We start from the raw sequence: 12786 nt of genomic DNA on the forward strand, positions 1-12786 counted from the left end.
TTCTAAAGATCACCACAAATGAATGCCAGTAAATTTTTTTACAGTACCATCTGGTCAAGTGTCCTTCTGCATGTCAGATTCTGTATTGAAAATTATTTTATAAACACATTACAGAGTTTTTAAAGACTTTTAATTGGTACCAATTTTCCTAGGGGGTACTATCTCCCTATTACAGAGCCAAGCTCTTTACTACTATGAGACTATGTCTATCCTCTGGGGAAAATTATAATTAGATGGTCCTGGTGGTTGGGTTCTCTTGTAATAATCTTACGTTTGTAGTCCAGTATTAACTGTCTGGCCCACAGACTTGATATTTTGCAGGGATATGCTTTTGCAATCTCATTAAAGTTTATACCAATTTGATCAAGTTTCAAATCTTTGGAAAATCAGCACTTCATCATTCTGAACAATGTAGTAGATTTCAACGGTAAATGACCACTAAATTTTTTAAATCGCTGAGCATGCTCTCAGCTTCAAAGAACAAGTAAGGATACCATAGTATAATGCCACAACAATCAGAAAGACATTCTTTAATAGCAGTTAGGCTCATTGGCTTCAAAGTGAAGCCAATAGCAAGGCCCACAGGCTTCAAAGTGAAGGTAAAGATGACTATTTCTCCAGCAGCCTAATCATGTCTCCCCTCTTATCATTCACTAGCAGAAGCAGCAGCCACCTAATTCAGGGGCATGGCTAAAAGCAAACCAAGAGTCCAGGAAAGAACAAGATGGGTACAAAGAGTCTGCTGGCAGTAGAGCTTTAAGAGTAGAAGAGAAACTATAACAGACCTGGGAAAGGTGAATTCAGTTATAAGAAAGAACAAGAGGGCTGCAAGCTACATTATCAGGTGAGGAGAAACACCAAGAACAGAGAAATGGCTGGAAAAATAGAACCACCTGTACTAGGACTTGCTGAAGAAGGTGGAGATTAGAAACAGAAGCTATTGGAGTGGTAGAGAAAGAAGACACAAGAAGGTGACTCTAACAATAGAACAAAGTCTTAAGGACAAACAGAAGGAACAGTGAATGGAGATTGATGGGAAAGATGGGTCAGATAACCTGGGACAGGGAACCTTGGATTAGTTGGCCAAGTAAATTTGGGGGCAGCAGGGACAATAATAGAACTTAGACTGGTAGGGAGGACAAGATTAGGACTAAACCCATTGCAATAGAGTCCCCTATACCACTGCAATCTGCAGGTACTACTGCACACAAGTTGCAAATAATCACCCTTGGCAAACAAAATATTTAAGATGGGTTAGGTGGTGGCAGGATGGACAAAGAGTTAAACTCCCTTAGGTGAGCACTGATTCATACTGGGGGTGCTGGGAAGCAAAATCCTTCCTATATTCCAGTCATGCCTAAGGTGCAGAAGCTTGTCTGTCACAGCACTCCCAATCAATATATGGAAAGGCTTGAGGAAAGAAATGCTGTCTTGGTCTTGTTTCCTTCTCACTCCACATTATGAGATAGATCCCAGAAGAATGTATTGGAATACCATGAGGCATCCATTTCAGAGTTCCTCTTAGCACAAGGATCATTTTACTCTGCCTATATCTTCTATTTGGTCAACTGCTGTGAAAACTCTGATACCTTTTGGGCCAGCCAACCCACAGCTGTAGGCAATCTGATCTGTGACGTATTACATGGAAGAGGTCTGCTTAGGAGGCTAGATAAGCAGAAACTTCTAGTGTAACACTGGCATAGCTCCCTCACGCACAATAAGCAGTTCCTGGTATATTTTTCCAGAAAAGAAAAAAACCCAAAACCAACAAACCCACAGAAGTCAGCTTCACCTTGAAACTGTTCTTATAGCTATTCCTTTATTTTAACTTGTACATTTTTGTTTGGGCTTTTAGCATTTAAGCTACAGAGTCTTATGGCATATAAGTATATACATGTTTATGACTTATGACATTTAATTTTCTTCATCAACATTAGTAGGTGTTTGTTTATAATAATGGGCCAGAGCTTATCTCACTCTAGACAAATTTCTTATTACAGAATGATTGCTGAGCTTGGCAAGGTGTGTTCATTTGCATTTAATTCTCTTTTGAAACAGTGAAATTCTGCCACCCTCTGGACAACAACTAAACTAAGACATATTTACAATCAGCCTCAAAAGTAAAAAAAATCCCACTGCTGCTGATAAACATTTATTGCTTTTTAAGCACATTTTAGAATTAATTACTAGGCTGAATGAAAAATAGCAGTTACTATTAAACTACAGACATAACAATTATTTTAAGTACTGAATAGCCTTCTTACTAATAGTATCTAATCAAACAGCAAACTTTAAAGTGTTCTGTTCTTAACCTTTTCTAGTAGTTACTTTACTATTCACAGTTGTATTTTTAAAGATCTGGTACTAAAATATGATATAATTTTTCTTCATGCCAATATGTATTTCAACAAACCAGAACATTCTGGAATTATTAGCATCTCTGTGACTGATCCAGAAGTGAACATATAGAAAGAGTTCAGTGGGAGAAAGAAGGCTAAGGAGAAGGTTGCATTACGGCTGATCAAATTAGCTTTAAAAAGTGTGAATGGGAAAACATGTCTCTTGCATTCACATGGCATACAGCACTTACTGCTAATAATACTGCTAGTCAATGCATTAATATGATCATTTGGAACAGTAAATGTCTGTGCATTCAAAGTTTCAACTTGTGCTTCCAGGATTAGTGTGGGGAAGGAGGGCTCCAGCATGTATATTGTACTGTACCTTGTTTTGGCTATGGAACCTAGCTGCTGTTGTTCTTGGATGAGCTCAGCCAGCTGTTTTTGCAGAGACATATCTTTACCATGTACTTGTTTAATAAACGGATGCTCCAACAGGTGAGTGACTGAAGGACGCTTTTCAAAATCCTTTATAAGACACCTGTGACAGAGAAATACTGGTCTCAGGCAATGATGTTATTTCATTACAGCATGATTTGAGTCGGCTTACTGTGTGGCTATTATTATACAGTAGTTTCATTTTCAACAAATTTGAGTTCCTCAGTATGCAACAAGACTCCTTCTCTACACTGGAATAAATCTGGCATAAAATACTTAACTAAGTGAATTCACCCTACAAGTATACTAGTACAAAGGCTATGAATTTGAGCTTATTTAATCTCTCTTTTTAACTGTAACTAGCTTACTATGAAAAAATGGCATCGTATCTTGTAAGTGCTGTGCAGTTAATATACATTAAACATAACCTAAGCTGAACAGACAATACTTCATTCACTTTAATTTTCTACCTATTCTCCAATGAGAGTTTGACTAGGAACTGTAGTATATAGCCTATTAAAAACCACAAGTGAAACCTGTGATAGAACACTTGTCAGAACAATTTGATATAGAGCTTTGTTTTGTTTTTAAAATGAATGTTTTAGGTAGATCTTCTATATTGCAATGATAAGTGCTAGCATAAGAATCACAGAAAATTCTGCAGACCTACATAATTCAGACTGGAAGAGAAATGAGTAAGTCAGAATTAAATGCTAGCCAGAGTATCAAAGTTCTGTTTGTGATAGGAACAGGTGATCTAGTAATGAGTAAAGAGATAAATCCTATTAAATTAGCATAAAATAAAGTATCATGCTAATTTATATAATCACAATTTAAAATTGAGGAAGGCATCGTTAAAGTTTAATTCTTTTCTGTACAATAAAGCTGAAATAATAGTCCAAACAGAACAATGATCTAACAGGATTAGACTGCTGTAAAGTACCCTCTAATTCTTTATATTAATGTAATCTTTTTATCTTGCTCAAATAATAATATTGACATTATTTGAGAATGTGAAAAAGAAATGCTGCAATTCAGTATATATCTCCCTTCTAGCAGCTATCGTTGCAATGAATTACAGCCCAAGATGAGTTTATTTGATGAGATGCATTTGTATTACAAACTTTACAATTACATCTCATATTTGCTGATATTAAGCAATACACCTAAAGTACTTCCTTAGCAGGGCCAAATATCGCAAATAAAGATTATCTTTTTAGCCAAAAGTTCAATGAAACTTTAATACCTTTTAGAATAATCTATATTCTATCAGTATCAATTTGCAAAATTTAAACTACATCTTAAAAAAAATAAATCATACACATTAATTGATTTCAAATACTACCAAACACATTAGCAAAATAATTAAAGTTTAGTCTCACCTCAAATGCTTTACTGAAGCCTAAAGTCTGGTCTTAAAATGATCCTGAAATATCTTTGAACAGAACTTTTATACTTTAGATTCCTGAAAACCATTTTCCCAACCTCTTCTTGGTACATCTGGTCCAGAAAAGACAGTCTGTAAAATGTGCTACCAGTTTTATAACTATTTTGGTGAATTTTGCTGTAGGCTAGAACTGTAGCCTCCTGATAGAAAGACTAAAGTATCAGAACCAGCTTTATTTCCATCCCTCTGAGCGCAGGGCTATAAATAACTGTCCTTCTCCCCATGAAGAGATCCATCATTAGCCTTCAACAGGTTCTGACAACTGTGTGTCATGTGTCGTCTCCCCCCCCCCCCCCCGCTTTTCATTTTGTGATCCATGGTTTTTAGAAGTCAATACACCCACACAGTCAATATGGTCTATGCCAATCCTGGTTAAATTTATATGTTTCCAGAGAGAAAGGAAAAAAGCATTGAAAAGAAAGATAACATTAATCAGGAAGGCAGAGGAAAAAAAAACCAAACGAACAAAAAACTGTGTAGTATACAAAATCACAGATTGATGGTATCTGAAGTGGAGATTTCAGTCAGAAAAGCTCATGCAACTCATGTGATTTTTACCATTCTAACAATAATTACAAATTTATAGTGTTTATGCTATATTGTTAATATATAAATTTTCTTGTTAAATTTGATTACATCAGGAATTTTTCAGTAATATAACTGAATCCAAGTGAAGCTGTGTCACAGAATCATAGAATCATTGAATAGTTTGGGTTGGTAGGGACCTCTAAAGGTCATCTAGTCCAATCCCCCTGCTGTGAGCAGGGGCATCTTCAACTAGATCAGGCTGCTCAGAGCCCTGTCCAACCTGACCTTGAGTGTTTCCAGGGATGGGGCACCTACCACCTCTCTGGGCAACCTGTTCCACTGTTTCACCACCCTCAGTGTAAAAATTTCTTCCTTACATCTAGTCTGAATCTACCCTCTTCTAGTTTAAAACCGTTAACCCTTGTCCTATCCCAACAGGCCCTAATGCCATGGCAGTTGCTTTTCAGATAATAACATTAGAGTTTAAATGGATTCTCTTCAAGAAATCTGGTAGTTCCAGACAGAATATCTTGTGTTTACTAAAGTGTGAAGAACATACAAATCTTTTACCTGATGGTATGTAGTTATTAATATGAATTCTAGTCTGAGCTCTGGAGCAATGCACCTCCAAAGACACTCTATGGACAAGATCCAGAAGTTGGAAGAGAAATTTTTCCATATAGATGGCCCATAGGTGAAACATCCAAATGCCCAGGATACTGCATTCATTAAGGAAGCCCGACAAGAAGAGACAGAAGGAAAACATTTTAGGGAAAAAAGTTCTTAGCTTCTTTATTACATGCCTGAAATGCTAGCTGTTTAGGTCTGGCAGGTGTTTTAATGAGCATAAGTAAGTTCTGTCAGGGAGGCAGTCTTGAAGACCACTTTAGGACTACCTTTGCTTCTCTTGCATACTCCTGCCAATCCCCTGCTGACTATTCACTTTGCATGCATGCTATTCTTCTGCTTTGCAACTATCAAAGTTTATATATTGTTTCTTCTATATGCAGCCTTCATTGTCTGGTAGTAGGATGTTTTTGCAATCTGTGGTCACTTAGGATTTCACCTGAAACACAAGTAAAACTTCATGAATTTGTAAGATGACCAAGCTAATGACACAAGACACATCCACATGATTCTGTGATCAGTCTGTTCCAAGCTCAGACAGAGCACACCTACTATTGTGCCAAAAGTTTGTGCCTATATTGGAAGAACAGAGCCCTTTCAGATGGTTAGTGAGATGCCACAACACAGCAGAGAGCTAGTAACTAACAGCCATGCAAGGGTGAGGGACAGCTGCTTAAATTCATGTCTGGAGAACTTCTACTCCAGTTCAGGGAAGAGACTGACAGGAAAATGTACATCTCCACTGAAGCTGGTTTAATTCATCAAGTTAAACGGCAAGCTCCTAGCACATTAGGAACACAGCAGCAGAAAGACCAGGCAGGCCATAGGGAATTGAAGTGTGTATGGCATATACACTCTCCTTTTGCTCTGAAACAGCAGAATTGAAGACACAGTCACTTGCAGAAATTGCTCGTTATTATGTTTCAAGTGCCAGTAACCGGCTCACAGCTTAGTCACAGTAGGTAATGCGGGCTCAGTGTGTACTCAGATATTCAGTGCCAGTTTGGTGTATCACCAGGCCTGCTGCAATGGAGTGCAGGATGGAGAGCCGTCATATGAATATGAAAAGATAGTCCTTATTTTTCTCCTCTTGGTGCATATTCCTTTGTACTAATCCCTCTGTATGTAGACAAGACCTATTAGTATTCTGAAGTATATTTACATATTCTGCTTCTACACACTGTCATTTCAACTGCGTTGCTTTTGGTGCCATACTGAATGCATGCTGCTGCTGTTCTTAGTCAACGTTACCTGTAAAGTAACAATTTTTGGGCCGCTACCTATGGGCTAGTGAAAAATGATGCATCAGACTGCCAGTGTCACTGCAGGTGCTCAGTAAGGCATCATCTCCTACACTGGAAGCAGTATTGACGCCACACTGCTCCTCAGAAAAAAATAATTTAATATAGAATATCAGCTCTTACAATGCTAAAGCCAGCATGAGGGTGAGCATTATCACAGTGTTTTCTACTGACCTGCACCCTGAAATAGAACTATAATGTGTGAAAAAGTTAATCATATAGGAGCCTGAGGCCAAAGTTGCCAGTACATTCAGTAAGGAGATGTATTCCATGTAAAGGCCAGAAAAAAAGAAATCAAGTAATACACAAAAATCCAACAATATTAACATTTGAAAGAGGAAGAGTACAGTAACAAAACAGCTTTTATCATGACACTTATCAGAAAATATTCTTATTCAATGCAGCCAACAGAATCAGTGTGTGTGTTGTGCAAGTAAAAAACCATATTAAGAAGTCATATCACTGAAACATTTGCTTCTGAGGAATGGAGAAAACTAAAATATCTTCAGGTGCTCATTTGAGCATTCCTTTAAGACCAATCCGGACAGTTAGCTTAGGCACTGTCAAACATCAACCATGCTGCAATTACATATAAAACTAACAAATGTGCTGCACCTGCAAATTAAGCCAATTTGTTTGGCCCATGGAAATTATTAAAACAACAAAAAAAACCCAAATAAAAACCCCCAAAGAAAAAAAACCCCAAAGAAAAAAAACCCCAAAGAAAAAAAAACCCAAAGAAAAAAACCCCAAACAAAAAACCAAAATAACAACAAAACAAAAAACCCAACGTAGTGAGACTGCCTTTCATTGAGCAAATTGACTAGCAAATCTACTAGAAGATGGGTTTCATATAACGTATGATGAAAATATGATCATATTTGGTCTGCTACTTTTTGGATCTAAAATTATGGGAAGGTTAAGTAAGTAGAGATTGAAAAGGAAACAAACGCTGTACATGTTTGCCTTGATGAAAGTCAATCCATTACCTAATTTGAAATTCTAGTATGTTCTATCATGCTTTCTTAGCTGAAAATTAATTCTCAGAATTCATTAGTGTCACTACATTAAACATAGGTTGCAGCCATTTGCTGCAATCTCACAGCCAGGCTCCTAAGCACCATTTCCATTCTGCCACAATTACAGGCAAAGATGAAGCATTTATTAGCAGGGGATAAGAGCAGGCTCCCATATACACAGGCCCGTCTGAGACAGCCTCTAAAAATGCACTGGCTGCTTGCACTTGGACGATAACATTGTTGGAATTGCTACATCGCAACAATGTAAACTGCCATTTTGCAAGCAGCAAATCAGATGACTGAAAAGGAGAGATATTTATCAGCATTCATGAGCTAATATTTACTAATGAATAAATGGAAAGAAATAGATTTCATAAGAACTGCAATGGTGGTCTAAGTCTCCTGTGTGTTCAGAAATAGAAAACAATTACTAACATCATTCACTAACGCAGACAAACCTAAGCAGAGCAGCAGCAGTTATTTCTTTCAGAAGTTCTCTTTCATCAGATCTATTATGATCTATTTGGCCACAAGTACTTTCTTTAAAAATAAAGAAACCAAGCAGCTCCAACCCTTATAGATTAGTTACATTATGATCTATCTCCAGTATTTTGTTTTCTTCAATTATTACATTTTGTGTATGCCACATTTTCTGATGATTTCTCATCTGCTGGCAGTGGATTGCTGGAACTTACTTTGTCTCATAAACCAAATATCCAACTAGACATCTAGTCACTGTGTATCATCTACATGCACAGAAGATGCATAGGTTATTATTTGGAAGAAATTATGATTGTATATCAGACTCTGTATTTGAGCTGGGGAATCCACACTTCAGCCTCTGGGCAAGAGACATAAAAAGTCTCCAATCTGTTCAACAAACGGTTAGATAAAGTCCTCATTGCCACTCCTCTAGTGCCTATCTCTCTGCCACTGCCTGGCCCACCAGGCTGCTCTCCCCCATCACCTGCTCCTCACACAACTCTACACCACTCCCCCTGCCCCCCAAATACTTCACTACTTAGACAGTACCTGCTGCCTAGCAGTGAGGAATATTTCCAGGACTCTCCTATTGGGACAGAAGAGCTTTCCAGGGTCTTGCACAGGACTTCAGGTCATCCTGAGGTGCTGAGATACTCTCCTCCAATCTCAGAAAAAACAGTTACCAGCTTGCCCCCAAAGGTGGAGACGGCTCTGCTGGGGAATCTAGAACAGAGATTTCCCAGATGGAGAGGAGAAAGAGTAAGGTGATATTCTCTTGATCCTCTCACCAAGCAGAGATAATGAGGTCTCTAGATTCTGAGATTTTTATTTTTTCTTTCGCATACTTTCCTGGCTCCTTCCATCAGCAGATTGTTTCAAGGTGGAAGATTAATGAAATCAAGAGCATGACCCCAACTGGGTTGACCCCCCTGCTTAGAGAAATGGAGGAGCAGACACTGACAAGCAAGATCATCTAGGCCAGGTACATTTGGTCAGAAACCTTCCAGTCAAGGAAGGAAAAATAACAATCTCTGAGATTGTTTTTAAGTGGTTAAAATGCTCCGTTCCTATCCGTCACTCTGTTCCTCCTACCTCTGTACCACACGTAGCTGTGGCAGACACTGGTCAGTCAGATGGAGCAGAAAGGTGGAGAAGACAAGACATTTAATGACTTAAGTTTGCAATAATGATGCAGGGATGTGCCTGCTTCCCTGAAGCCTCCCTGCTTCCCATTCCCAGGCCTGCCCATCCCCCACTGCTGCAGGTCACCTGTTTGCAAAAATTAACTAAAAAACTGTGACAGCTTTGCCAACAGCATTTCCGTTTTCAGTCCTAATTCAACAGGACATATAGGATACAAATATCCTTATCTTCAGAACTATATATAATTTCCCCTTTGGAAAAAGCAAATGCTGAGCACTAAGGGTATGTATATAGGTTAAATACGCCTCCTGTCTTGAACCAGCATCCCATGATAAATAACAAGGATTTTACTGTTCCTTCTGCTACAATCAGATATCAGGATGAAAGACTGAATTGATGACAAAGTACTCAATCATCACATGCATAATATAAATTCTGATAGTCAGAACACATTTATATCTTTATTGATCTGCCTTTTGGTAGCAAATGCTGTAAATTACTAATCTTCCCTAACAATGAGAGAAATACTCTAACACTGAAATGTCACCAGCACCTGTTTTCTTAATAAATCTTCTTTAAGTTTAATTTTTAACATCAAGCACCATACAGTGTAATTTAGAGCACACATCTGAAACCTAACAAAGGTTCACTCACACTGAAATTGTAAAATTAAGTGTAGTAAATAGCTTTACCTCCTCTAAAGCTTCAAAAATTACAACAGGTTTCCCAGCCTCCTTTGGGCTAAGTAGACACAACAATTTATTCTGGCTCATATACATGTTTTAGAGAACAAACAATGCATATGCTATGGAGTGGCACTTCTTGCAGCTCTTAGAATGGATCAGACTTTGCTCATGTTGAAACCCTTAGAATTTTACCAGAGACAACAGAAATTCAGTCAGAACAATTCTAGGGAGCATCTGAAAAACACCAAATACATTTATTTATTGTATGAAAAAATTGAGGGGTTCCTAGCCTTTTATCGGGAATGGGTCTGCTCTATTTCTTCGGCCTGTCTTTGAAGACCCAGGAACACAAATAGCCTTCAGAACCTTTTACAACTGAAGCTTTTTATTAGAAACAGTATGTTTTGCATTTGTACCAAACGTTCTCCCTTTAGGTATCCATCCCCCTTTGACACTACAGCAGACCCTGATTTGAGGCAGAAGGTAAGAGATAAGGAAAGCATAGTCTGCTACTGACTATTTCTTTCACATGTTATGCCATAGCTGGAAAGGCAGCTAAGGACAGAGATATTTTTCTCTCCCTTGGTGTTTAGTGCGTTCTTTCCTATCTTCCAGTAAGTAAGGACAGCCACTAAAAAGGCAATTGTAGATCCACTATACCATAATCACAGAGCAGCTGGGAAGTTACTCACTCACACACCATTAAGCTGACTGCTCGATGCCCTCTGCTGTGAAACCCCAAATGCAGCCATGCTATGATGTCTTCATCTGAAGTAATTCACAAACACCTGGGCAGCTGAGATCAGGTTAGTTCTACTAGTTGGGAGTCCACAGGCACTAACAACATTCTTCCCATTACTGTGTGCCAGACCTGACCTGTACCCTGTGGCCCACAGAAGGACAGCAGGCGTGTCTGTGCTTCCTGGAGCTTCCCCTAATCTAAAAGTATGCTGGACTGCTTCATTCCCAGCTCTGCTCTTGATTATTGAGTGACTTTGAGAAAGATTCCCTTTGTCTCAGTTTCTTCAGTTGTAAAAGAAGGAACTGAACTCTTGTCTCTATTCTACAAGTACAGATGACTTAAAAATCTACTGACAGGAATAAAGCATTACTATTCTACTGTTGCTTCATCAGTCTGGTGCAAAGGTACTATTATCAGGCAGAAATGGTGGATTATTATTTGTTTTATATTTTTTGCAACTCCAATTTTTACTGCTTTCCTATTTCCATGCTTCTGCCTTTCCTACCACCAAAAATGCATTCCAAACAAACCTGGATCATCTAGAACACATCCTTTCTTCGAGAACTAGAATAATTTAACTGGAAGGAGTAAGTCCGCCCCTAAAAACAAACTACTACAAGATCAGCACAGACATATTTCACTTCTCTTCGCTCCTGCCATCTTCCTTCCTTCCCACCCTGCATCTTAGTGTTCATGCCTACGACTTCTGTCTTACTGTCCTCAGTCTTCCGCCATGCTCAGCCTTCACTTTTACCAAATATTATGGGAGTGAAAACCATGTAGTAACAACAGGTGGTAACATCCTGCCTTTACATTTCCTTTCAAGTAAAGCAGAGACATAGATGGCAAACATTAGCTATCACAAAAGGCTTTCCTTCCAAAAAATGGTAATAACGTTAGAGCTCCAGAAGCATCTAAGCTTTGAATTAAGCTTAAAAAACATCCCAGTGAAAAAGCAATAGGCAGAGACTACTTGAGAAACGGAAATACTGGCATTTAATGACAATAGAGCTTGAAGAAGGGAGTAAGGAAATTTTGTCTCATCAGACAATTATTTCACGTGCTCTCTCTGATACTATAATCTTCTATGCAGCATCCTAGAACTGCTAATGTTTCCCAAATAGACTTGCCACTCCACCATGGATACATATCTTTCTCACTGCACTATACTTACTACTGTTAGTGTTTACAATTGAGAATAGCAAGCCAATAAACCCACAAACCATGGAAACCACAGGAAGAATGAGTGCTTATCGCTAATGGTAAGGAACTCAACAGTATACTTCACTGAATGAAAGATCTTGATACTATGACATTTGTAAAATCTAGCACGATTCTTTACAGGGTCAGAACTTCAAACCTGCATGGGAATTTCTCACCTGTACCTAAAATTGCAGGTTTTTACTACAACTGCTCATTAGAAAGCTGAAGATCATTGTATCCATTATATATGCCCATTCATCTGTATAAAAACATCTCATGCAATACTCAAAAGTGGTGGAGATCTTTTGTCAGGTACCACAATTTAGTATTTCAAGTTCATCTGTAGACAGGTTCTCAGAGTCTACATCAATGAATAAAATGCGAAAACTTACAGATTTGGTGATAACCTTACACATCACAATCTGTATTTCTGACATTTGCTAACCTCTTTGTCTTCTTAGACACTATGAAATTAATGAGTTATGTCAAACACATATCATGTTCTCAGTGACAGAAACAGTAAAATATTCTTTATGTAACATGAACAGAATGTCACTAAACAATTGCTTAAATTGTGAAAAAATTTGATCTGCATTCAGAGAAGTTAAATCTAAATGGAGCACTTAAAACCTATATAATCTTGATGATCTATTAATTGAATAACTCTGAATGTAGACTCATCACTGAAATTCAGCTTGCAAGGCTGTGTTTAAATTGAGTACAAAAAAATTGAGTTTATCAAGACTAAAAATTATATTTGTATTGTATTTGCAATGTCATTGCTAAAATAAAAGTTACTTTCTAGTGATAAATGTGACCATAAATCCTGT

At 38.0% G+C, this 12786-nt stretch overlaps 1 protein-coding gene across 11 annotated transcripts in view; it reads right to left on the minus strand.

Annotated features, from left to right (window-relative positions):
• MYO3B (myosin IIIB) overlaps window positions 1–12786 on the minus strand; it is a 213454-nt gene that overhangs the window by 118455 nt on the left and 82213 nt on the right. For all 11 annotated transcript variants that reach the window (XR_008236070.1, XR_008236069.1, XM_052793190.1 and 8 more), the window contains one exon: window positions 2725–2880. Coding sequence is in view for 9 of the 11 variants with exons in the window: in XM_052793190.1 (XP_052649150.1) it covers window positions 2725–2880 (156 nt within the window). In the remaining 2 variants the exon portion in view is untranslated. The remainder of the gene's footprint in view (window positions 1–2724; window positions 2881–12786) is intronic.

This window comes from Harpia harpyja, chromosome 7 (genome assembly GCF_026419915.1).
Source record: "Harpia harpyja isolate bHarHar1 chromosome 7, bHarHar1 primary haplotype, whole genome shotgun sequence".
Classification (NCBI taxonomy): Eukaryota; Metazoa; Chordata; class Aves; order Accipitriformes; family Accipitridae; genus Harpia; species Harpia harpyja.